The 27,188-nt window shown below is 34.7% G+C and overlaps 2 protein-coding genes across 2 annotated transcripts in view; both read right to left on the reverse strand.

Moving 5' to 3' along the window:
* Positions 1-27,188, reverse strand: part of LOC111028956 — a 126,350-nt gene that overhangs the window by 41,957 nt on the left and 57,205 nt on the right. The window contains exons 43-76 of the mRNA XM_022307751.1: positions 23,826-23,969; positions 22,944-23,015; positions 22,746-22,829; positions 15,418-15,633; positions 14,769-14,951; positions 13,413-13,613; positions 13,133-13,303; positions 12,922-13,041; positions 12,402-12,782; positions 12,133-12,327; positions 11,815-12,057; positions 11,405-11,728; positions 10,961-11,293; positions 10,568-10,888; positions 10,140-10,466; positions 9,738-10,061; positions 9,070-9,402; positions 8,691-8,996; positions 8,303-8,626; positions 6,085-6,411; positions 5,694-6,017; positions 5,282-5,617; positions 4,809-5,138; positions 4,361-4,672; positions 3,961-4,290; positions 3,555-3,875; positions 3,145-3,456; positions 2,739-3,062; positions 2,341-2,664; positions 1,964-2,272; positions 1,423-1,749; positions 1,023-1,346; positions 636-947; positions 158-481 (exon numbers count right to left, since the gene is read on the reverse strand). Of these exons, the coding sequence (XP_022163443.1) occupies positions 158-481; positions 636-947; positions 1,023-1,346; positions 1,423-1,749; positions 1,964-2,272; positions 2,341-2,664; positions 2,739-3,062; positions 3,145-3,456; positions 3,555-3,875; positions 3,961-4,290; positions 4,361-4,672; positions 4,809-5,138; positions 5,282-5,617; positions 5,694-6,017; positions 6,085-6,411; positions 8,303-8,626; positions 8,691-8,996; positions 9,070-9,402; positions 9,738-10,061; positions 10,140-10,466; positions 10,568-10,888; positions 10,961-11,293; positions 11,405-11,728; positions 11,815-12,057; positions 12,133-12,327; positions 12,402-12,782; positions 12,922-13,041; positions 13,133-13,303; positions 13,413-13,613; positions 14,769-14,951; positions 15,418-15,633; positions 22,746-22,829; positions 22,944-23,015; positions 23,826-23,969 (9,438 nt within the window). The remainder of the gene's footprint in view (positions 1-157; positions 482-635; positions 948-1,022; positions 1,347-1,422; positions 1,750-1,963; positions 2,273-2,340; positions 2,665-2,738; positions 3,063-3,144; positions 3,457-3,554; positions 3,876-3,960; positions 4,291-4,360; positions 4,673-4,808; positions 5,139-5,281; positions 5,618-5,693; positions 6,018-6,084; positions 6,412-8,302; positions 8,627-8,690; positions 8,997-9,069; positions 9,403-9,737; positions 10,062-10,139; positions 10,467-10,567; positions 10,889-10,960; positions 11,294-11,404; positions 11,729-11,814; positions 12,058-12,132; positions 12,328-12,401; positions 12,783-12,921; positions 13,042-13,132; positions 13,304-13,412; positions 13,614-14,768; positions 14,952-15,417; positions 15,634-22,745; positions 22,830-22,943; positions 23,016-23,825; positions 23,970-27,188) is intronic.
* On the reverse strand, positions 6,418-7,558 carry LOC111028957 (neurogenic locus notch homolog protein 1-like). Its single transcript, XM_022307753.1, has 2 exons — positions 7,064-7,558; positions 6,418-6,987 (listed from the first exon to the last, which is right to left on the reverse strand). Exons 1-2 carry the CDS (start codon positions 7,347-7,349, stop codon positions 6,620-6,622), a joined length of 654 nt encoding a protein of 217 aa, XP_022163445.1. The 5' UTR covers positions 7,350-7,558; the 3' UTR covers positions 6,418-6,619.

Here is a 27,188-nt window from a genome sequence, read left to right on the forward strand (position 1 = left end):
AGTTAATAAAAATATGTTGGTCTACATAGTAAAAATATAGTGAGTCAAAATATTCTATTAATTTAAAGTATTATTAAAATTTAAAACTAATCTGTCATTGAGTTAATCATATTTGTTGTAAGTATAAAGTGTACATAGTAGTAGTCTTTGTTCTTACAGGTAGGCAACAGTTGGCAATATGTAAGAGCATCGCCAGTGTACCCAGGTAAACAAGTACAAACTGGGTGATGATTGATAACTCTACAATGAGCATATTGTCCACATGATCCTGGGCATGGATCAGAGCATTTTTCATTGATACATGCCAAGTTACTTGAACATTCCGCGCTAATTACACACTCAGGCCTACAGTTGGGTGGCCGCCCAATGTAGTTTTGCAAACAAGAACATGCAGCTGTATTGCTCACCACTCTACATTGAGAGTGAGGTCCACAAGGTGACGGAGAGCAAGGGGCTGTAGGCGGTGAAGGAGTGGTTGTGGCTAAAGTGAGAAAAAGAAAAAAAGAAAAACATGCAAAAGAGTTTCAGACAGTAATTCAAGAAATCACATATATAATATTTTTCATGCAATAGAATAAAGAAATGCAAAAGATTTTCAAGTAAAAAGTACCAAACATTCACTATACAATTCTTACGTTGTATTTTATTGCAAGAAGCAAAAGGATCGCCCGTATATCCGGGGGAACAGCTACAAATGGGATTGTGATTTACTACTTGACACCTTGTATTCAGGCCGCAAGTACCAATGCAGGGGTCGCTACATTTTTGATTAACACATGCTTTGTTTTGACTACACTCTGAACTGACAACGCATTCAGGACGACAAGATGGGGGTGTACCGATATAAGAACTTAAACAAGAACAAACGGCATGGTCATTTAGTTCTCTGCACTGACTGTTAGGTCCACACGGAGATGGAACACAAGGATCTATTGGCGTAGCTTCAGCTAAAAAAATTAAGTCAAAACAAAATATTTATACATGGTAATTACTCTACATAGGGAAATAAATTCTATCCTTACTTATGGGTATAACATGACATATGCTCAACGGATCACCAGTGTATCCTGGTATACAACTGCATGAAGGCGAGTGGTTTAGAACTTTACATTCTGCATTAAGGCCACATGTTCCAGGACATGGATCCTTACATTTGTTATTTGCACATGCTTTTGTACGATCGCAATCTGCATTTGTAACACATTCAGGTCTACATCCCGTATACGGATCACCGAAATATTCAGGAAGACAAACACAAGAACCGGCGCCGTTCTTTTCACGACAAATTGCATTAGCTCCACATGGAGACGGATTACATGGATCCCTCGGTCCTTCAGTGGGAGGAACTATAACAAATATGAATCAAGAAGAGTTATTAAAATAAAGACATTCTGAAAATTAATATATTTATGTTTATATTACTTTGTTGAACTATGGAACACCCAGCAAACGGATCTCCAGTATATCCAGTTTCACAAGTACACTGTGGTCTATGATTACGAGTTACACAAGTTGCGTGCACTCCACATGAACCAGGACAAGGATCTTTGCAACGTTCGTTTAAGCAAGCAAGATTTCCAGGACATTCTGCATTTATTGAACATTCTGGGCGACAGTTAGGTGGTCTTCCTATATAGTTTGGTAGACAAGAGCATGCTGGTGTTGAGCCAACTTCACGGCATATTGAATTCAGACCACATGGGGACGGAACACAAGGATTTCCACTAGGTGGTGGCTGAGTTGGTCGTGCTATAATAAAAAAAAAAAATAATAATTACATATCAAACTAACTAATTTCATAGTTAATTGATAAATCATTTTTGTTTTAAATACTAAAGTAATTTTTTATTATGTAAAGGAAATTATGAAAATAATTGTTTTTAAATCAGATTTAGGTGATTATTTTGAAATTATTTACTAAAATTGTTTTTATTTGTTTAGTCTTAAAGATATATAAACTTACGTTCTGATTTGCATTGTACAAATGGATCGCCAATTAAACCACTTGGACAACTGCAAATTGGATTGTGATTTATGACTTGACATCTTGCTCCAATACCACATATTCCAATACAAGGGTCTGAACATTTTTGATTAATACAAGCTCTGTTTTGTGGGCATTCTGAACTAACTACACATTCTGGACGACAACCCGGAGGTGTACCAATATAGTTAGTTTGGCAAGAACACACTGCATGCCCATTTACAGTTCTACATACGCTATAAGGCCCACATGGTGATGGTTCACATGGGTTTTTAGGTATTTCATCCACTATAAATAAATAATAAAAATGATTATTGCTTATGTTAAATATTGTAGACAAATAATATAAATCATACTTGGTGGTGGCATATGACATGCGGTAATAGGATTGCCAGTATAACCTGGGAAACATGTACACGATGGTGTGTGATTGATGACACTGCATTCTGCATTAAGACCACAAGTACCAGGACAAGGATCACGGCATTTATTATTGACGCATGCTTTACTCCTGTCACATTCTGAATTGGTCACACATTCTGGTCTACATCCCGTGTAAGGATCACCAAAATATTCTGGTAAACATATACAAGATCCTGCTCCATTACGTTCTTTGCATATAGCGTTTGCTCCACATGGCGATGGGTTACATGGCATTTTAGGGCCTTCAGTTGGAACGACTAAAGTTTTAAACATCATTAAATAAAATATCAAATTAAGATGTTTAAGTATAAAATAAATGTTTATTACATACCTTGTTGTACTAAAGAACATCCAGCAAATGGATCTCCCGTATAGCCTGGTTCACAGTTGCATTGTGGACTATGATTTATAGTTACACACGTGGCATATATTCCACATGAACCAGGACATGGGTCTTTACATCTTTCTTTTGAACATGCTAAATTTCCTGGACATTCAGCATTGATAGTACATTCTGGTCGACAATTAGGTGGTCGTCCAATGTAACTGTCCAAACATGAACATGCTGGGGTGTTACCAATTTCACGACATACTGAATTTGGACCACATGGGGATGGTACGCATGGATTGGTTGGTATATCAGCTGGTGGAGGTTCTATGTATAACATACATATTTAGATTAATATTGTTTTCAAAAATATTTATTGTAAAATTTGTATTGATTAAAAAATACGTACGTTCTTTAAAGCATCGTATAAATGGATCACCGTTATAACCAGGTGGACAACTGCAAATTGGACTATGATTGACTACTTGACATCTTCCATTTGATCCACATGTACCAGGGCATGGGTCTATACATTTTTTTCGAACACATGCTTTATCCTGTGGACATTCAGAGCTCACCATACACTCTGGTCGACATGATGGTGGCGTTCCAATGTAATCTGTTTGGCACGAACAAACAGCATGATTATTCACAGGTCTGCATTGACTGTACGGACCACATGGTGATGGGATACATGGATTTGTAGGTGGTTCTGGATCAACTAAAAATAAAAATTTAATATTATTTTTGAATAAAGTATGAATAATAAAATGTATCCATAAATGAATGAAAAATACAACTTTATAATATTATACATACGTAATGGTTGAATGTAGCATGATAAAGTTGGATCTCCAGTATAACCCACTGGGCAGTAGCAAGACGGCGAGTGGTTTATAACTCTGCATTCTGCATTCAAACCACAGACTCCTGGACATGGATCGCGACATTTATTGTTCATACAAGATTTACTACGATCACAATCAGAATTGGTCACACATTCTGGCCTACATCCAGTATATGGATCTCCAAAATATTCTGGTAAGCACGAACAAGAGCCAGCACCATTTCGTTCCTTACATACTGCATTTGCTCCACATGGCGATGGGTTGCATGGCATCTTTGGCCCTTCAGTTGGAACTAAAAAACGTTTAAATATAAATACATAATTATATATATTTTAAAAGTTTATATAGATATTGATACCATCAAAGAAATATCTTACTTTGTTGTATGAGTGAACATCCACTAAATGGATCTCCAGTGTATCCATTTTGGCAAACACACTGAGGTACATGTTTGACTGTATTACATGTTGCGTATATTCCACATGAGCCAGGACATGGATCTCGACATTTTTCATTGACACAAGCGAGATTTCCAGGGCATTCGGCATTGATTGTACATTCTGGGCGGCAATTTGGTGGCCGACCAATATAATTAGACAAACACGAACATGCGGGAGTTCCACCGTGATCGCGGCATAAAGAATTAGGTCCACATGGAGATGGAAAGCACGGATTAGTCGGAATTGATGGTTCATCATATGTTGGTTCTAACAAATAATATGATAATTATTTGTTATTAAGTTATTTTTCTATATATTCTTTTATATCAATACGAACTTTCTTGTAAACACCGGACAAATGGATCACCGGTAAATCCAGCAGAACAGCTACATATTGGATTGTGGTTGACAACTTGGCACCGAGCATTAAGACCACAGGTTCCGGGACATGGGTCTACGCATTTTTGATTGACACAAGCCTTATCTTGAGCACATTCAGAACTAACCATACATTCTGGGTGACAAGCTGGGGGTGTACCGATATAATTTGTTTGGCATGAACAAACTGCATGGTCATTTACTGTCCTGCATTGACTGTACGGGCCACAAGGTGAAGGTATGCAAGGGTTTTTAGGTGGTAGATCTGGGCCTAAAAGTGGGCATAGCACAAAGAAAAACATGCAACGTACAATAGAGACAGATAAGAATGAAGACACGGTTTAAAATACCAATACATGCAAAGTAAAAATAAGCTTATAAGTAGATAGTAAGGGAAGAAATCTTACTGGCAACTGGAAGAAGTTGACAAGCAGACAATGGATTGCCAGTATATCCTGGAAGACAAGCACATGAAGGAGAATGGTTGATAACTCTGCATTCAGCATATAAACCACACATTCCTGGACATGGGTCTCGACACTTATTGTTTATGCAAGCCCTGTCTCTAGGACATTCACTATTTAGCACACATTCTGGTCTACATCCTGTATAAGGATCTCCCGTATATTCAGGAATACATGCACAAGATCCAGCATTATTTCTTTCTTTGCAAATAGCGTTTGCCCCACACGGTGATGGGTTACACGGATCACTTGGCACATCCGCTGGTGGTGGTACTAAAATGGGAAAATTTGAGTTGCAATTTGCGTGTATGATGTATTTGTCATTTATTCGTTTAATCAACGATACCTCAGGTAACTTAATATCTTAATAAATACTCTAACCAGTTGTATAATAATAGTTTAATAATAATCCTTACGTGAAATTGGCGTTGGTCGGCAGGCTATAAATGGATCACCGGTATACCCGTCATTGCATTTACATACAGGATTGTGGGAAATCACTTTACAAAAGGCATTGATACCACAAGAACCGGGACATGGGTCTATACACCTTTCATTAACACAAGCCAAATTGCCAAAGCATTCGGCATTTATTGTGCATTCTGGTCTACAGCAAGGAGGTCGACCAATATAGTTTGGTAAACAAGAACAGGTAGGAGTATAATCTTTGGGATGACATATAGAATTTGGACCACACGGTGATGGAACACAAGGGTTCTGTGGAAGTCTATCCTGTTCTGGCGGCAAAGGCTCTAAACATTCCCCATGCATCAAATCAATAATATGCTATATATAAAGCAACTAAAAGCATAACTACGGCATTCTTACTTTCAATAATAGCGCAACGAACAAATGGATCACCGTAATAACCTGAATAGCAACTACATATCGGACTATGATTCACTACTCGACATTGCGCGTTGTAACCACATGTGCCTGGACATGGGTCTGAACATATTTGGTTTACACATGATTTATCTTGTGGACAATCTGAACTAGTTATGCACTCTGGATGACAATTTGGAGGACTTCCAAAGTAACCAGCTAAACAAGAGCATACTGCGTGGCCATTTACAGTTCGACACTGACTGTATTGCCCACAAGGCGATTTCATGCAAGGGTTTTTCGTAATAATCAAATCAACTTCACATGCTATGTAATAAAATAAGTATAAGAAGAGAATCTAAAGAAAAGCAATAGCAATATATACAACTCTTACTTGGATCAAACTCAATTTTATGACATGATAATAAAGCACTTCCGGTGTACCCTTGCAGACAATAGCAAGTAGGAGCATGGTTGCTGACCTTACATTCAGCATATAAACCACAAGCACCAATGCAAGGATCTATACATTTGTAATTGATGCATGCTTTATTCCACGCACAATCGAGATTGTTTACACATTCTGGTCGACATCCAGAGTACGGATCGCCAAAATATTCTGGGATACATGAACAAGAGCCGGCACCATTTGATTCTTTACATACAGCGTTTGCTCCACACGGTGAAGGGTTGCAAGGAGTTACAGGCGTATAATCGATAGCTAAAAAACGATTATAAATACTCTACAATCTAATGCAGTACAATAAGCAAATACATACATAAAAGCTCTATCCAACAAATAATCTGATCACCGAAGCAAACAATACATTAACCACATGCATTAACTTACCTTTATGAAAAGAAGAGTCCAATTAATGTCATATTAGACATTAATTAGGGAGAATTAATTATACTCTATTAAATGTATACTAACTTAATAAACTAAAAAAATCTAACATTATTAAATTGCGGATTTGAGTCTTACATGGTAATGAACATATTTTAAAAGGATCTCCAGTAAATCCTTCCGGGCACATGCACAAAGGTTTGTGATTGATCACACTGCATAATGCTTGAGGCGCACAGCTACCAGGGCATGGGTTAGTACAGCGGTTATTAACACACACATTTGTGAGATTACAATCGGCATTTAAAGTACATTCCGGTCGACAATTTGGCGGTAAACCGATGTACCCAGCTTGACAAGAACACACGGGTTGTTTGTCATAAGAAAGGCAGACCGAATAAGGTCCACACGGGTTCTTATCACATGGATTATTGTTATTGTCCGTGCATTCTAGATGATACATGCATTTTTTGGTGTTAATAGCAAATATAAATTATTATGAATATCCTAGAATTTGGGGGCTTACTTTCTGTTTTAAGACACCGTTTCATAGGATTGCCACTAAAACCCGGTTTACAGACACATATAGCTTTATGATTAATTACCCGGCAATGGGAATTGGGTGCACATAAACCTGAACAAGGGTCTGTGCACCGTTGATTAACACAAGCTTTATTTGGTGCACATTCTGAGCTAATCACGCAGTCTGGCTTGCAGTTGGGTGGCGTCCCAGTATAACCATACTGGCATAAACACACGACGCGATTTTTGATTATTGAGCAATTACTGAATGGACCACAGAGATTTGGCATGCAAAGCAAATTTGGCTTATTTGGAATATTAGGAGCTATAATTATATTATTAGTATATTATTAGTAGAAATAGTAGAATGTTCACATAAATGTTTTCTAATGAAAAGTACCTCATGAAGTGACAAAGTATTTCTAGTTTGATATAAAAAGTATATACGAGGATATAACATATAACATATATTTATTGCACATAACTTTTTATGCATTATGTATAGATTATATACTGTACTAATAAACAAATTATCCAGAACTTTTTTTAAAATATGACGTATTTTAATATTATTGTTTAGATATAATTTTTAGAAAACATTTATGAATATAAAATTATCATTAATGACAGAGTGTTAGAAGAAGGCATGCTTACAATTTGATATTTTGTTGCATATTGTTAGTGGATTGCCAGTCATGCTATTCGGACAAAAGCAAATCGGGCTATGGTTGACTACTCGACAACGAGCGCGCAGGCCACATGCGTTTTTGCATGGATCGATGCATTCAGAATTAACACAAGCTAATGATCTAGGACATTCTGCGCTGAGTGTACAACGAGGACGGCATCCAATGTATGGGTCCCCAAGATAATTATGCTTACAAACGCAAGTTATATTGTTAATATTGCTCTTACATATTGCATTATGGCCGCAAGTAGAACCATCACAAGACACGCGTGGTTTTCCTTTTGGTTTTGCTATTAATAATAATAATAACAATAACAACCTTAATTGTATAGTAGTCCAACTGTTGCAGTTCGTTTGTTAAGTAATTTTAATAACATATTAATTAATGTTTTAACTCTTAAATAACTATTAGCCATTAATGGTATACCAAGTTAATAAAATAATAATAGTAACTTATAACAAATGTTATTTGATTTATAAATAAATCTTTATTGCGACAATTTAGTTTGAATAAAAATATTGAAATATTAGATTGTTTTATAAAATCAAACATACCTGCGACAGCATTACATCCATTAAACGGATCACCTTGGTAGCCCGGCTCACACGAACACACTGGTTGATGGTTGATTACAGTACATCTCGAATTGAACCCACAAGATCCTGTACACGGATCTCGACATTTACTCTGTAGACAAGCTAATCTAGTTGGACAATCAGCATGAATTAAGCATTCTGGTCGACAGTTTGGTGGAGCTCCAAGCATGCCCGGTAAACATGAACAAACAGGTCTACTATCATGTTCTCTACATTCAGAATTAGCACCGCACGGTAATGGGAAACAAGGATCTTGGTAAATGACCGGAGGAGTTTTAGGTTCTGTAGAATTGTAAATGATTAATAAAATGTATTAATAATATTTAATTATTTTAGAGAGATTTACCTTCTTGAATACACCTCACGAATGGATCGCCCACGAATTTCGGTGGACAAGTACAAATAGGATTGTGATTAATTACATTGCACCGAGCATGTAATCCACATGTTCCAGGACAAGGATCTGAACACTTTTGTGCTATACATGCCTTATCTACTGGACATTCGGCACTTACAACGCATTCTGGTCGACAAGAAGGAGGGGTTCCTATAAAACCTTGTATACATGAGCAAACTGCATTATAACCTTGAGTACGACATTGACTATTAGGACCGCAAGGTGAAGGTTCACAAGGATTTTGGGGAGTTGGTGCTACAAAAAAACATTAAATGACATTTTATTAAAATTAATTCAAACATCTTATGTTAAAATATATCTAGCTCACCATTAATTGGTTCTATTCTACAAGATTGGAATGGATCTCCCACATATCCTGGGAAGCAAGTACAAACTGGTATATGACTAACAACATTACATTGAGCATTGAGACCACATACACCTGGGCATGGATCTCGACAATGGCTAGCCAAACATGCCAAGTTTGACATACAATCACTATTCATCAAACATTCTGGCCTACATCCACCAGAGTAAGGGTTACCTATATAAGGTGGTATGCAAACACATTTTGAGACTCCATTGCTTTCACTAAAACATTGAGTATTGTCACCACACGGTGAAGGATTACATGGGTCTCTTGGAATTTCAGGTAATGCAGCTAAAATATTATTAAATAACATCATTAGTTTATAGTTAATAAGTATATATTTATATAATTATATGGTATTCTAACTTAAAAATAATAAAAAATAAATAAATAGAAAAATAATATATAAGTAAGCTTTTAAACACTAAAAATTATATTTCATGAATTTGCCATCCATGCAAAAAGGTAAAAAATCTGATACAAATAAGCTAAATTTATTTATTTTTATTTTGTTTTAACCATTTACACATTTATTTAGGTGCTTATAACATAAATATCTCATCTCTGAGTTTTGAACAAATTTAATAAAATTAAATCATAAGTATAATAATACAATTTACACTTACTTGGTGGAATTCTGGTACAGCTTATAAATGCATCTCCTTCATAACCTGATATACAGGTACAGAATGGTGTATGATTAACAACATCACATTTAGCATTCAAGCCGCATGATTTTGTGCACGGGTTTTGACATTTTTCTTGAATACATGCTTTGTTATGTGGGCATTCGTGATTCATTATACATTCTGGCCTACAATATGGTGGACTTCCAATATAATTCGGTGAACATGAACAAACTGGATGACCTTTTTTGATTTCACAAATCGAATTTGGACCACATGGCGTAGGTTCGCAAGGATTTCCAGGTACTTTAGGAGTTTCCTCACCTATGGGTAATATTATTAATAATATAAATAGAACTGTAATAATAATAAAATAGCAATGCATTAAAATTTAATACAAACCTAGTGGCAAATGACAGCTAACGAAAGGATCACCGACGTGTCCTGGTGGGCAACTACAGATCGGATTATGGCAAATAGAATAACAATTAGCTCCAACTCCACATGTACCGGGACATGGGTCAACACATTTTTGATTTAAGCAAGCTTGAGTTTGAGGACATTCCGCGCTTACTACACACTCCGGCTTACAAACTGGCGGAGAGCCACGATATCCTGGTAAGCACGAACATGTTGCAAATCCTTGTTCCGAAATATGACATCGACTATTAGAACCGCATGGAGAGGGGTCACAAGCATTATCTGCTGGGCCCATTATTGGCGGATAATCTAAAAAAGATATTACGTATATATTATAATATATTCAACATATAAACTAAAATATATTAAGTTTTTACTCGTTAAACGGTAAATTATCAACTATTATTTACTTGGTCTAGCAGCTTGATAACAGCTGACGAAAGGATCTCCTGAATAATCTTGTTGGCAGAAACATACAGGGAAATGGTTAACTACTTGGCATTGAGCGTTAACGCCACATACACCCAAACAAGGATTAACACATTTGTTATTAATACAAGATAATGTTTGACCACAATCTGTATTTATAACACATTCGGGCCTGCACGATAAGTATGGGTTTCCATAGTACTGTTGACGACAAACACAAATAGTCATTCCATTTGATTTTTTGCACACAGCATTTGCCCCACATTGCACTTGATCGCAAGAAAGAGGCTTAGCTACATCATCTATAAAAATAAATCAATACATTATAGCTTACAGATATTCTAGATTTTAAGCTTATCACTGATTGGTCATACTTTGTTTTGGAGTAGTACAATGTTCGTATGGATTTCCAATTAGACCCGATTGGCATGAACAAATTGGATTATGATACACAACAGTACATTCAGCTTGAATACCACATGAACCTGGACAAGGATCAATACATTTTTGTCCCACACAAGCTAAATTGAATGGGCAATCGGAATTGTATAAACATTGAGGATGACATTGTGGATTCCATTGTTGTTCAGTCGAAGAGCAAGGATCACACATTGCTATTTGACCACCATACACATTACATGAAGCATATGGATCACATGGTGAAGGTGCACAAGGTAGAGTCATATTTTTAAATGGCTCGTCATCAGCTACAAATCCCAAACAATTGTAAATTTTGGAAAATTTGAAAAATACATTGGTTATTTACATTATTTAACATATAAAAAATGTTAAATGTATTTAATTTATTAAATTCTTACGTTTTGGTAAACATTGCAGGAATGGATCTCCAACAAAACCTTCTCTACACGAACATAGCGGTGTATGATCTTTACATTGGCATACGGCTCCAAGACCACAGATGTTTCCAAATGCACATGGATCTCGACATCGGTAATCAATACAAGCTTGATGATTCTTACAATCAGTATTTAAAACACACTCTGGCTGACATCCAGTCTTAGGGTCTCCAACAAAATTTGTTAGGCATGTACATACGGGTTTACGATTTTGAATTTTACATTCTGTATTAATTCCACATGGGTTGGGCAAACATGGATTTCCTATTGGAGCTGGATCTGAACCTTAAATTAATAAGTAAACAAACATAATTTATTATTTAATTACTAAACTATACTTTTTTTTATATAAAATAGTTTTAATAACTTACTTATTTGATAACAGCGGAAGAATGGATTTCCAGTGAGTCCACGATTACATGTGCATACAGGGCGATGTTTTTCAACTTTGCATGAAGCTCCTACTCCACACGCTCCTGGGCACGGATTATTACATTTATAACCTAAGCACGATTTATCCCAAGGGCAATCATCATTAGTTGTACATTCCGGGCCTCTACATCCTGTTAGTGGGTCTCCACCCATACCATCAGGACAGGAACATAGTGGTTTTCCTATTTAATAGTTACAAAGTTTTAACAAATTAATATAAAATCTGTACTGTACATTTAAGAAGATGGGTACAGTACCTTCGGATGAAATTTTGCAGTATGCATATTTTCCACATGGATTTGGTTCACATGGACTTGTTGGAATTAAAGTACAACCATCGTAAGGGTTTCCTGAATAGCCATTTTTACAATAACACTGTTCATTGCTTCCAGTTACATAACAATCTGCATTTGCACCACAAGGTCCCGGTTGACATAAAGTTTTCAGTGATTCTAAAAAAAATTTTATAAAGAATTCCAAATTTAATATTTGATGAGAATATATTTAGTGGTACTTTAATACTTACCACCACAAAACTTATATGGATTTCCAATTAATGGTTCGGGGCAGAAACATGACGGTTGTCTGTTTGGATCACATACTGCGCTTTGTCCACATGGATTTGGTTCACATGGATTCTTTTTCTCTACGCAACCACGTATTGTGTTTGGACTCTCGATGTATCCTGGTAAACATGTACATTTGGCAAATCCATTATCTAACAATGTACACTGAGTGTTAGGTCCACATGGAGACGGTGTACAAGGATTGGTTGGTAAACGGCAAGGTGTGATCGGAGGATCCCCTTCATATTCGGATAAACAGAAACAAACTGCAGAACCTTGCACTACTCTGCATCCAGAGTAGGGACCACACGGATTTGGTGAGCATTCATCACCTTCTGGAACTAAAATTAAAGACATTTTATTAAGTAATTATAAAGATGTATAAGTGCTAAAAATGTAGTGGGATTTATTTGTTTAATTTGTGATGATCTAAAATTAATTAATTTGTGTACTCAGTGATAAGTTTTGAATTTGACTTACTGCAACTTTTAAATGGATTTCCTGTCATTCCTTTCGGACAGTAGCAAATTGGATTTCCATTGTCGATTTCGCAAAGAGCGTGCATTCCACAAGGATTTGGATCGCATGGATTTTGAGGTACTGGAAAAAAAATATTTTTGATTGAAAAAGAATACAATTGAAAAATCAAAGTACAATTTGTGATATCAGAATAATGATATTCAGTAATTACCTTGACATCCTAATAATGGATTTCCATTGTAGCCCGCAAGACACTTGCATGTTGCTTTATGATTTACAACGTCGCAGACAGCATTTGGACCACAACGACATGGGTTAGAGCATTTTCCATTGATGCACGCTTCATTAGTTGAGCATTCTTCATTCGAACGACATCCGGTGACTAATAATAAATTTAAAAAAAAATATATTTTGGATATTTATATAATTACATACTAATATGTAGCTATAGTAAGGCGTACAATTTATATTAAGTAATATCGTTAATATACCTGATGCACAAGAGATATATGGATTTCCTTGATGGCCTTGTAAACATCTGCATTCTGTACCATGGTTTACAGGATAACACTCAGCATTTTCCCCACAAGAATCTTCCGCACAAGGATTTATACAGACACGATTTAATCGATCACATAATTTATCTGGCGGACAGTCTTCGTTGTATTGGCAAATGGGCTTGTACGATCGAACTAAAAAATATTCAATCGATGTAATTAAATTGTAAAAATTGAACGCAACGGATATTTTCAATAATAATTAATTTTCTTAAGAACTATTCTAACTTATAAATTACTTTCTATGAAGATTTTTTCGTTAGAGACATAGCATATTGGTGCATACAAAATTGATTATTCATCAGTTATCACAATTGATATTATAGTAAAATGAATTTTAAAATAAAAAAATACTATTCTATTTTTAAAGAGTTAAAATATATAGGTTTATAATTGTATAGCTCCATTATATGTACGTACTTAAGTACTATGACTAAAGGAATTAAAATAAATGAAATTAATACAAAAAATATAATTTAATATAGAAATTTGTTTTTCTCTTAAAGCATATACTTTTTGTCTATCATGCGGATTGCCCTATATAGCATACCACTTCTAGTAACAGATTTTAATTCCATAAATTATTGAAAATTTAGGATTATAAAACCTAATGTAGTCGAAATTAACAATTAAGGAAGAACTTTGATCCAATTCCGAATTGTTATCGTTATCGTGAACAAATTATACAGGTATAAAATGAATTATTTTTGAACTTTTTAGCTTCAAAACAGTACACACAATACTTTTTAATAATGATCCTAACGGTATTGAAAACTACCCACAACAATAAAAATATAATCCAAATCCTTACACTTAAATTAAAATATAAACTAACATGTGAATTAATTTAGTAAGCAACCCTAAAGAGCCTATAGACTATAGTAGCTTAGTTTTATTATGAATGTGTGATATAATTATTGAATAACAGTGAAGTTTTTGCAATTATTATGTTTGAAATTTTAATAAATATAATAATTTTGGTAGCGAAATAATAGTATAATTATTGTTACAACTATTATGGATAAACATTGTGTTTCACTACGGGTGCATGTGAAATCGCAATTAAAATATTTGTTCCTAACCTGCTGACACTGATGGTGCCAAACCCAAAATAATACCTACTTTTAATATTTTGATCAATTTGATCAAACATCAACATTATAATATACCATAAAATTATGGACATCATCGGTAACGAGTGTTATCGAATGAAAACTAAATCGCAAATTCGTAACAGTACTAAATTAATGACAAATAAATAATTGTAATTCAATATGGATTCCGACTAACCTGGCAGACATCCTACAAATCCGTTCCCTTGAAAACCTTCCACGCAGCTACAATCGACTCCATGAGCAGTGTTAATGCACGCTGCGTTTTGAGCACACGGGTTATGAACGGTGCACTGGTTTTGGCAAATTTGCTGGATGCAAACTTCACCGTTCGTACAATCGTTGTTCGTATTACAGGTTACTAAATTCGGAGCGGGGTAAAAATAAAAATAAAATATAGATAAGAAGAAGAATTTTCAACCGTTAAAAAAAAAAATTAAAAAAATTAGACGGTACCCAAGAAGAGTGGTACCGTAGTGGGTATATTATAAAGATTTATGTATATGTATTTACATGTTTATGATAACCCCGCGTTTATATGATACAACGCTATACGTGAACTATATAATATTATATTACATGATATCAACTCTTTTACTTGAAAAGAGTATGCACTATTTGTACAAAATATATACATCTAAAATATATGTTATCTCACAGAGATTGTGTTTTTTGTGTGTGTGTTTACTTGTATACAATATTAATGATTAATTATATTACAGTTATATTATAGTTATTATTATTTCATTGGTAAATCATGTTAATAATTAATATTTAATTAACATATTATATATTTTATATGAAATTAGTGATGTGATTAGTCTTACACAGTTTCGGTTGATAACACTTTGTGGCCGGATTTCCTTCGTATCCTGGAGGACACGAACAAACGGGTCTGTGTTTTATCACATGGCATTTGGCATTTGGCGCACATACCGTCGAAAAACTACACAGATTCTCACACTGTCCCATGTAACAAGCTTCCGAGTCCAGACATTCCGTGTCGGATTCGCATACTTGCGGCTTTTTCGCGGTACCTGGTGCTGTATGGTATTATATATATATGTACATAATTAGTGTTATTTACATATTATTATTACATGCATTATTATTAACAATCATCGATTGTTACGTAGTTAACATTTAATGAATCAGAGTTTATCAGTATTTAACTCGGAGATTCCAGTTTCGATTAATTTGGTTTTTGATTGTGTTAATTTTATTTTTATGTGGTTACGTTTTTAATTTATTAAATTTATAATTATTGTTCGTAAGTTAGAGCTAAAAATGTAAATAATTATAATATATTTTATGTGAGTTGCACAAGCGTCGAGAAATTAATAAAAACTGGAAAATCTAATTTAAATTGACGAACGTTTAAACTGTGATTCGATGGTATCTTATACAGTGGGTATTTCATTAAGTCATGCTTCGATTACTATCATTTCTGTGAAAGTAACCTAATCCTAGAGTCCTCAGACATTAGAAACGTAAATACGTTTCACTTATTAAATTAATGAATTTTTTTGAACACACAGAGTCTATGTAAACGCTAAAGCACTGACTGTTTCGATTAATTTGTCAGACTGACTAATATTTACATGTGGTACGTGCACGTAAAAAAAAGCTACCGTTGCTGTCCGATTCTTCTCTATTAATAACAACATGACAAACAAATAAAAAAAATAACGATACACAATTCAGTTACGGACTCCGTACCTACATAATATACTAATTAAAATTCAAAACATGCTAAAACACAAATTAATATAAAAGCGGAATTTTTTTTTAGTATTAAGTGTAAATTATACCTTTAAGACACTGTAACGTGATGATTCCGGGCGGACAGTTATTTACGCGGCTTTCACCTGTTGGTAGACACTTGGCTGCCAAACACTTGTGGCCGGCGTCACAATCGGTATCGTTCCAACACCATTTTCTGGTTGCTGTGGTTATTATTTGTTGTACAGAGTAGCTGTTGTTTATATTCGTTTGGTTGTGGTTTGCGGGTATTACAGTGACATCTTCGATTTCAATAGTCTTAGACGTTATAGTGTACTCGGTTGTAGTCAACATATTATTATTCAAGTCCGTCGTGTCTTGGTCAGTATCACGGGATGTCGATTCGTTATTAAAATCAGTGTTGTAAGGGGAATCCGTTTGAAAAAAAGTAGTCTCTTCGGTCGGTAATACGGTATATCCCTCCGTAGAGTTATAGGTGGTGTCGTTAAACTCGGGCGTCACGTCCGTGGTCTCTCCAAACGTCTTTAAGTCATGCGTAATTTCATTCGGATTTAAAGACGTAGTATTGTGGGAATCACTTTTGGTTGAGCCCGTAAAAGTAGTAGTTTCATAATTTTCTGTAAATGCACTGGTAACTGCATCAGTAGGGACGATTGTGTTCTCAGCAGTAGTAGTCGAATCTTTTTCAGTATTTAAGTTCGACACAAGCACTTCTATAGAAGTCGTAAATAAATTTATCATAGTAGTGGCGTCGTTTATTGATATGATTGAAGACGTTTCCATATTTTGATCTCCGTTCTCTGTTTTAGCCAATGGTTCCAGCGGAATATCTGTCGTAACAGAATCACCATTTTCGGGTGCGTAGGAATCTGTCGAAGAGTCAAATAAATTGTTTTCTACGCTTTTCTCGGTATCGATTTCATTAGAAGATACTTTCGGAGTGGTGCTCTTAGTTTTAATCCAATCAGCCATGGTGATAATTTTGACCGTAGTGGTTTCTCGATTTGCATATTTAAAATCCGTATCTTTAGATGCAAATATCGCACTGTCCGTTGCAGTTGGTGTATTTGTAGTGGTCGTTTCAAACAACGTATCATTTACTGAATCGAACGTCATAATTTGTTGTGTTGTTCGATCGCCGCCAACTAAAATGTTATCGGTCCTGTCTCCTTGAATTTGTGTTGAAACAATAGATTCGTTTTTTCTTTCAAAATCTGATGCAGTGGTTACCTCATTATCCATTGTATACATTTCGTTCGCAGAGATTGTATCATCTCTATCCGCGGCGCTAGTCGATGTTATAACGCTTTCATTTTTCCCACGTGTACGAACGGTTGTTATTAAATCATATCCCATACTATTTGCCACGTCGTTGTTTACAGAATCGTTTGTTACTTGGTGGTTTTCAGAAAAAATTTCTTTCGAAACAATTGTTTCTGTAGGTTCTGTGTTTAATACTGTATCTTCCATACTGTTAATTATTGTCGTAAGACGGGTTCCCACAACGGTTGTAGATTCGCTTACAGGTGTTACACTTACACTTCCTGTACCACCGAACAACATTTCCCATTTTTTTATAACGCCTTGAGACACATTACTATCGTTTATATTTACTAAACCGGGCAATATTGACGACTCGACGATCTGAGTGGTGAGTTCGGCCACACTGGTAGTCACTTCGTCACTTGTATCAGTTGAATTAAATGGATTCTCTACTGATTCGTTCGTCACTCGATGATTAAGCGCCGTCATGGTGGTTGCCCCTTCAACATCATCTGTTGGTATAGGTCGTCGAGTGTTTTCTTCGGTAGAGTTATTGGACATGACGCTGTTCACGGTTGTGTACTCGTCAATTTGATTATTTGAAGTTATGATTTCTGCATTTGAACTAATTGTCATCGGGTGGAGAGTCGTTTCTATTGTATTAACAAGTGTAAAATCGTTTTCTATATTTTTACCGGTCGAATCTTCCGTCGTAGTTTTTATGTCTTCGTATATTAAATTTATAGACGTCGTACCAATATCATTTATCGTCTTGGAAATAGTTGTAGTTCCATCATCTAATGTTTTATCCGTATCGATTCGTATGTCTTCAATGGTCGTCGTTGAAGGTGTAGTAGGATTATTAGTTGCATAGAGAAGATTTTTTTCTTCATCGAATATGTTAGTTGTATTTTTGGTCAAAACGTCTACAATTTTTTCTGAACTTTTCGTGGTGAGATCTTGATCGTTTTCATTATATTGATTTGTAACCTCGTTTAAATAATTATAAGTAGTTGCTAGAACGTAAGACTTTGTCGTTGTTTTTTCATTTGAATTTAAATCAGTAGTGTCATTAATTTTGGAGTTTACAAATTCGTTTAATGTAACTAGTGTTGTATCTTCTTGATTTTCTATTGTACTTATAGACACAGGAAGTACATTATACGTAGTAGTTTCTAAAAATGAAGAAGTATTTTTAACTTGAAAATTTGTATTTAATTCAGTGTGAACTGTAGTCGTGTTAAATTTTACAAAACTAGGAGTTTCCGTCGAGTTGTTTTCCACGTTTATTTTATCATATTCAGTATTTATTTCTGAGTATGACTTCGTTGTACCTTGTGCATTATTTTTTATTTCATTTTCTTCGTCGAAATAAATTGTTCTAGAATTCATAGGTTCAGTTGAATTTTCCGTCGTCAATTCAGGATTTTCACTTGTACTTGGGACAGTACTGGGTATAAAATTTAAATTTGACGTTGTTTCCAAAATTGTTCGTTCAGTATCAACATTTAAAGTATCAAAAGTTTGAGAGATTATAGGATTCGTTGAACTCTCAGTAGGTTCATTTTTATTAAATAATAGTATATTTCTGTCAGTACTTGTGTATATATTATCACTATCGAACATTGTTGTTGTAATTTGCATATTATTATTATCATCATTGTTGAGCATTGTGAGATTTTTATTGTTCTGTTCAGTATCGACATTTAAAGTGTCGTCTGAAGTTTGGGAGATTATATTGTTTGTTGAACTTTCTGTTGTTGATTCAGGATTTTCACTTGTACTTGGGACAGTACTGGGTATAAAATTTAAATTTGACGTTGTTTCCAAAACTGTTTGTTCAGTATCAACATTTAATGTGTCGTCAGGAGTTTGAGGGATTATAGGATTTGTTGAACTCTCGGTAGATTCATTTTTATTAAATAATAGTATACTTATGTCAGTACTTGTGTATATATTATCACTATCGAACATTGTTGTTGTAATTTGCACATTATTATTATCATCATTATTGAATATTGTGAGATTTTTCTTTTTCTGTTCAGTATTTGCATTTAAGGGGTCAGCTGAAGTTTGGGAGATTATAGGGTTCGTTGAACTTTCTGTCGTTAATTCAGGATTTTCACTTATATTTTGGACAGTACTGGGTATAACATTTAAATTTGACGTTGTTTCCAAAACTGTTCGTTCAGTATCAACATTTAAAGTGTCGTCAGACGTTTGAGGGATTATAGGATTCGTTGAACTCTCAGTAGATTCATTTTTATTGAATAATAGTATACTTTTATCAGTACTTGTATGTATATTATCACTATCGAGCATTGTCGTTGTAATTTGAACATTATTATTATCATCATTATTGAGCACTGTAAGATTTTTTTTAGTATTTTTAGTCGTAATTTCTATCATATTTGAATCGTAACCTCGAATCACATTTTGGGTAGTTGTGTCTATTTCGTTTATGAAATCATCAATAGTACTAGTTTTAAGATTATTGGGTTCTGTAATCGAGGAAAATATTTTGGACACACTGATTGTAGCCGTTTCTGTTAAATCTTCCGAAAACTCGGTCGTTTGAATATTTATTTTATTTTGTGATTTAGTAACAGTTTCTGTGATTAAATTTGGATCAATAGTAACATCTGATGTATCAGTGGTTAATGACAAATTGTCATCAAAATAACCATTGAAATATTTTGTTTCGTTTTCTATAGGATTTAAAGTAGTCGTTTTAAATGAATCTTGCTGCATTTGAATTGAACCCTTAGTGTTTTCGGTTGTTAATGTCTGATAATTGATTGTAGTAATCGTTAAAGTGGATTCTGTGACATCATTAAAAGTTATTGTTTCTGCATTATTATCATACGTTGTTGTCATTTCAGCTGTTTTTGGTTTAAAATATTGGGTCGAAGTATCAATGGAATTATCATTGTTGTTTATTAAATTAGGAACAGTGCTTATTTTAAGGCTAGCTTCTGATGTTGCACTATCAAATTTATTTGTTATTTCACCTATTTTTGATACAGAATGCTGGATGGAGTTTTGACTAACATTATCACTATTGTTTCTTAAATTAGAAACAGTACTTGTTTGAAAGTTCGGTTCTGATGTTACGTGTTGAAATATATCTGTATTCGTTTCATTTTCTTCATTTATATCGGTCGTAGTTGTAGGTGTCGTTTTTTCATCTGAATCAATCCAAGCAGTGCTACTAGTTGAACCAACACTGTTTTCGTTTTCTTGTCGTTCATTTGATAAATTGAATGCGATTTTAGTAGTGTATTCATCAAATAATTGTATCGAAGGTTCGGTAACTGTAACGCTATCGGTTGTTATGGGATCAATCGTAGTTATATCGGGCATATAGTTTTTATCGAAATGTAAGTCATCGCCCTTAAACATTTTCGTTGGTACCGAAGAACTAATTATTATTTGATTAATCTCGGTTGTTAAAAATCGGTCAGCTTTATCGGTCGTATCGAATTCTGGGGTGGTAGTCATTTCGGTCAATACATTAGTGTTTTCTGTGCTGCTTAGGCTAGATATTAGTACATCGTTAGTTGTGACGGTTGTAACAGTATATTGCGGTAACGAGTCTACTGTGTTTTGTACAAAAGCGGGAACAACACACATTAAAAACAAAAATAGTTAGTAACTGTTAAAAGATTAAAAGTAGACTTCAAAGTGAAAGCTTTTTACATAAAAAAACGCAATAATATTGTCACATTTCATTTGTTTGTCAAAATTACGAAATTGTATTCGACACAAACGAAAGTTAACAATATATTTTGTTCCGGAACTACATAAGCGTCTGTTCTCTCTGTTATGACATAGAGGCGCTTTTGCAGTATTAAAAAAAATATGTATATTAATTTCATTCAGACTTGTGGAGGTTTCTCCGTTGTTAATAAAGCTCTGGTCACCATTGCATGCATACGACAGTTAGGTAAACAAGCGAATAATGTGTATAATAATCTTGTGTGTATAGGTGTGTGTGTGTGTGTGTGTGTTTGAGTATGCATTGTGTATTGTGTATAGTATCACTGCAGGTATCAGTGGTATAAATAATGAGGAAATACATAAATGTCTAAAACTAACTAAAATAAAATTTACCTAGTATAATATAGTACATATTATATATGATATGTATGATTAAAACAAAATTATATTCTACACAAGTTAGGTACACATTTTTAATGATCATTAATGTAAAATAGCGAAATGCATACATTTAGTAGGTACACGAACTTTCGTGCATACGGTGAAATCAACTAAACAACTAATAACTATAATATTACAATGGTATAAGTGTACGTATAATAATACGGAAAAAAATAAAATCCTCTCGTCATAGCGGAGATTTATTGATTCGATATGATATTTTATATTACATTTATTATTGTAATAATAATATACTACATTACTCGTGTATGTTTGATATGTGTAAAGAATTTAATAGAAAACAAGAATATTGATAACTCATGCAGACCATTCTATAATAATTTCTACTCTACAACCGATTAGGTACGTGTAATATCTAAAGTTGTTCAATACTAAACAATTCTACTTACTGTATTATAATTTTTATAAATTTAAATACACATGCGATATAGTCCTATGTATATTTTTGTATTTTATATATATGTAACTATGGTAAAATATAATATTCCCCATGCTGCAGTCTGTGCTTTTGCGTCACATTTCCCCCAAAATTCCCACAAGTCTATCTATCATTGAACTTTTTTTACAATTACTTCAACGACATTCAAAATGTTACTTTCGAGTTTCGAGTGTATAAAATACAGACAAACGCTTATTTTACGTATTCACTTTCGTTAAAAATAACATTGAGATGTGCTGCTATCTGACACGTATATTCACATAATATTTACATGATAATAGAAATGACGAATATTTATTTACATAAGAGAACTATAGGAAATATAAAGACTTTATACATAAGGTCAACAGGTCAAGCAATTAAAGAGAAAGTAAAGAAGCAAGTATCGTCAATGATGTTTCGATGCTTGAATCTTCATCAGATGTCTTGAAGTTGCATTTATATAAGGAAGGAGTGAGGAGGTTTAAAAAACAGCAACACATCTATTATCTAAATATTATCCCTTTTGAATTAAATACTCGCACATACCTTTAGCGCAAGCTCCAGTTACCGTATCACAAGGTACACCGGTCGGGCAATGCTCGCATCCCGGGATTGCAACAGGATCTTGACCTATACGTTAATAAAATGACAATTTCCAAATTTAAAACTAAGAAAATATTTAAAAAATGTTTAAATCATTTCGAAAAGATTGTTTGGCCTTTCTACAGAGATAGAATATCTTACTCGATAATACACAGTTGCATCCATCACACACGTAACCGTTTTGACAGTGTGTGTTCTTTTGGCATTGGCACACTACAAATAAAATTTAAATTATTTAAATATTTGTTTTTTATACTGCTGTTGAAAAAAAGCTAAATAAATATTGAAGCGGAAGACAATGCTATGTATACTTTCTGTGTTTCATAATATCATATAATATATTTCTATAAACGTATTTACATATACATTATATTTGGTACCTAGACTGCACATAAATATAGTACTCGAAGCTAAACACCGCGTAAATTGAATGTAGTGAATGGAAATTTGGTGGTTAAAGTACCTACATATTTCAATATGACATTATGTTATGATGTATGAAGAAAATCGAAAACACAAATATAAGGCAATCCTGACCAACATTAAAAAAATAAACCAAGTTATTTCGTTGTGTTTATTAAGCGTTACACCCGCGACAATAATAATATAATGATTGTGAAATCATGGAATATTCAGTTTGCTAACCAAATAATTTTGGTAGTTATTTTGTTCTTGATACAAAGAAAAATTAAAACTTAACAATTGTATAATAATAAATTAAATTAGAGAGTATGTAAAAGAAAAAGAAACGTGACAACAATTATTTCGGAAATATCGTCTTATACATTATCTGATTGACAGTTTGACCTTGGAAATATGACCTATATAGCGGGTGGGTGATATATTGATGATGTCTGTAGTCTGATTTTAGCAAACAGAGTAATAAATAATAATAATAATAAAAATAATAATAAAATATGTTAGAAATGTTTCGTAAATTTAACTAAATATACAGGTCAAGGCGTAAGGAGACGATATAATTATCTGCAATTAGAATATAATAACTGCGATTGCGGCACTTACGTTTCAAGCAAACTGGTTGATGGTCTTGTACTTGACAGTCTTGTTGTGAATTACATGGATTGTTGTGTTGACACGGGTTTTGGCACTGATTCGCAATGCATGCTTGTCCGGACGGACATTCGTAGTGCGCGGAGCATCCGACCACTGAAATCGCCAAACGACATTGCGTGTTTATAAATAAAGTAAAGAACAGTGTTGTAAGGAACGCAGATATAGATCGAATTCGTTTGGATTTCATTCGATCGATTTTCCGGCCTTAACGACGATAGTAAATTGTTATCGTAATAAATAAGCGTTTTTTTTTTTTTTATTAGTGCGTCAGACATTAAAGTGTTGCGGACATGATTCTAAAAACGAGTCTTAGAGTCATGTTTGCAAGTAATTAATAATAGTCTGCGCAGTATTAACCATCACCGAAACAAGCTTATAATATATTATTATAATTTAAAGTATAACAACAACACCAATCACCATTTCGTCGAGCCGATACTCTTGAACTCAACAGTAACACGAAAAAAACATGGTAAGACAATAATCGCTTAAGTAATACCATGACACAACAGAGTCAAACACATCATTTTTACCACATCAAACACTTTACGGACTGTAACGCGTTCGAGGCGAAAACGTGATCGAAAGCGATTACAATATTGCCGACGAAGTGAGTTTAACAACTGCAGCGACGACGGTTTAATTATAGTGAAGCAACAGAGAGCACTAAGAAGAAATGTATACAGGTATCGTCTCCGGCGAACGTTCCCGGCGCACTGCGGCAGAGCGTAGAGACACAGTAGGTAGGTGGGTGACATGCATATTCCTCCGGAGCGCTGAAATAAGACAAAAAAATTACAGCGGCCAATCAAATGTCGATCGCGCGCTCCTCGGACTGCGAACCGCCGCGGAACGACACCGGCGCCCGCGTGCCTGCGGGTAAAAGGCGAAAGGGGCGGGGGACGTCAATTATGAAAATAATAGCAACAATAATATGAGAGATAAGAACGCTTCGCGGTGGGGATCGGCGCAGGTCCGAAGATCTTCGTCGGCGCGCAAAATGTAAATAGCCCGCGTGTGGATTTAAACCCGCGCGCTCTGGCATTACAATAATAATAATAATAATAATAATAATAATAAATGTATATATGTATAATGCGTAGGTATTATGCGGTGGAACGACTTTACTTTCACGGCGGCTTAACCAACCGTAGCGCGGTCGTAAAAGTGTGTGTGTGTGTATGTGTGTGTGTGTTGCTATTCTCTTTCTGAATATATTATTACATCTAAATAATATGTATGTATATGATATATTAGGTTTGCGCGCATTTTACTTTGCATAAATTATTATTACTATTTTACTATTTTCGCCGTACAGTTCGCAGCCCCAGTGAAAGTTATTATATTCCACAATTAGTGCGTCTGGGCCGTATAGGTACGACGTGCGTCTGGTTTTAACAATTTTTTTTTTTTACGTTCGTGATGATGTTTATTTTTATATCTGTGGGAAGGACGAGCGTCGGGCGTGTAAGCGGTGAAATAATACCAGCGAGTGTATATGTATATACCGCGGCAGTCTTCCACGACCTTACGCAATCGTCCGCGGCGTTCCATTGTTGAATGTACACGTCATAACTATAAGCGAGCTTTTTAATTTTTCTCGTTAAATTTGTTTTCAATTTTTTTTTTTTGCACACAAACGGACGATAAGCCCGTCGATAGTGTTTGTACTGTTTGTAGGTCAAGCTTCCTATTCATTACAATATAATAATATTATGTATATTGTGTGTACACAGACCAATATATACACGAGTAGTATTATGTATACATATTATAGGTATATGTATTATGTATATAATATAATACATAGGTACTAAAGGTATATGTATAGCTTGTGCCGGAGACTTCGACGCACCGCACCTCATGCACGACATTTTAATCACGAGTGTCAAAGCGGAACATGCACGCGGTCGCAACGACGTTTTTAAGTCGTGTTTATATGTGCGTACAAGTGTGGAGAACGCGCGTGATCGCGGTTCAAAAGGCGCGGAAACCACTCGTGAAAAAAAATATTACAAATTAATTACAATCAAAAATACTAAACATAAATGATTTTATAAAGTATAGAAGGCACGCGTCACGCCGTCGTCGCGCATGCGCCGAACGAGGTTCGACCGTACATTTATTAAAGTATAATCGTACAGAGAATATAATAATACAACATTATGTATCGCCTAAGTATAGCAGACTCTACAAATGGACGCGGACGACGACGGGCAGTGAGCTGCGCGTGGCGAAAGCGCGAAGAGTAGTACGAGGGGGGGGGAGCGGAGATCGAGGGAACAGTATACAGCGGTAGCGTTTACACGCCCCCCTCAAAAAAGCTGAAATGTTCTCGTCACTATTGGACTAAAAGCTTCACTATATGAGAAAAAATAACCACAAGCATCGGCCCCTTAATATGGAACTCGATCTCCGCCGATGATTAACATGCGCCAACTGCAGATAGCATGCTAGCCGGTTACGGTGTACCGTGGTAAAGTACGATACCACGTTGGCGGAGTCGTAGAACATGCGGGGAGGGAGTGTTGCGCTATAATATCTTTAAGAGAAATATTTCAGATGAACATCGATGATAATTTATTATGTTAAAGACTTAACCTTACATATATATATATATATTGTATATATGTAAAGGTATAGTTAATCTAAACTTTTTTTTTACTTTCCTCGTCAAATTTGTGACAATTACGATTCTTAGTTTTCGGATAACAATAAAAAAACCCAATAAATTTGTTCAAGTACTGATTATAAGTAAAAAAAGGTTTTTCGTATTTTATTTTTATTTGTTTTTCTAATTATTTTGAAGTGCTCAAGAAAATGTCTACTTTGGACCCCTTTAAATACAAATTAGATCTAATTTTTTACCAGATAGCCTCACTAGAAGTTGATGATAGGAACACTTAAGTGTCTTCACTACACACACACGCGAAATAAGAAAAAATCAAAACATTGTAAAAGTAATGCTTTTATTGCTTCTCTTAGAATCTAAAAATGTTAATCGATAGTAACCACGAAATTCTGCAACATTGCATTAAAATGTATTAATTGATGGATCATTATTCATGTAGGTACTGAACATAATATTGTGTGTAATGCTATATTGAAATGTATATGATTTATCAAGCTCATATCAAGTAACTGGCGAGTTAAATTTTATACATAATGTATACTTAAATCGAGAACATGACGTGTTCAAAAATACTCCGAAACTCATTGTCAAGTACTCGTCGTATTATTATTAAATCAGACCTAGGGCTAGAAACGTCGGGAGAGCGGGTGACACCGAAATAGGAGGGTTAATAAAAATCC

The sequence above is a fragment of the Myzus persicae genome, unplaced genomic scaffold, assembly GCF_001856785.1.
Source record: "Myzus persicae strain clone G006 unplaced genomic scaffold, MPER_G0061.0, whole genome shotgun sequence".
NCBI lineage: Eukaryota > Metazoa > Arthropoda > Insecta > Hemiptera > Aphididae > Myzus > Myzus persicae.

What these genes read in the sequence shown, in the direction of transcription:
- LOC111028957 (XM_022307753.1), bottom strand. Translation starts at nt 7,349, where the DNA reads ATGCCAAATCTCTGTGGTCCATTCAGTAATTGCTCAATAATCAAAAAT. An exon ending in ACGGTGTCTTAAAACAGAAA is followed by an intron (nt 6,988 to 7,063) that starts GTAAGCCCCCAA and finishes TGTATCATCTAG; the next exon opens with AATGCACGGACAATAACAAT.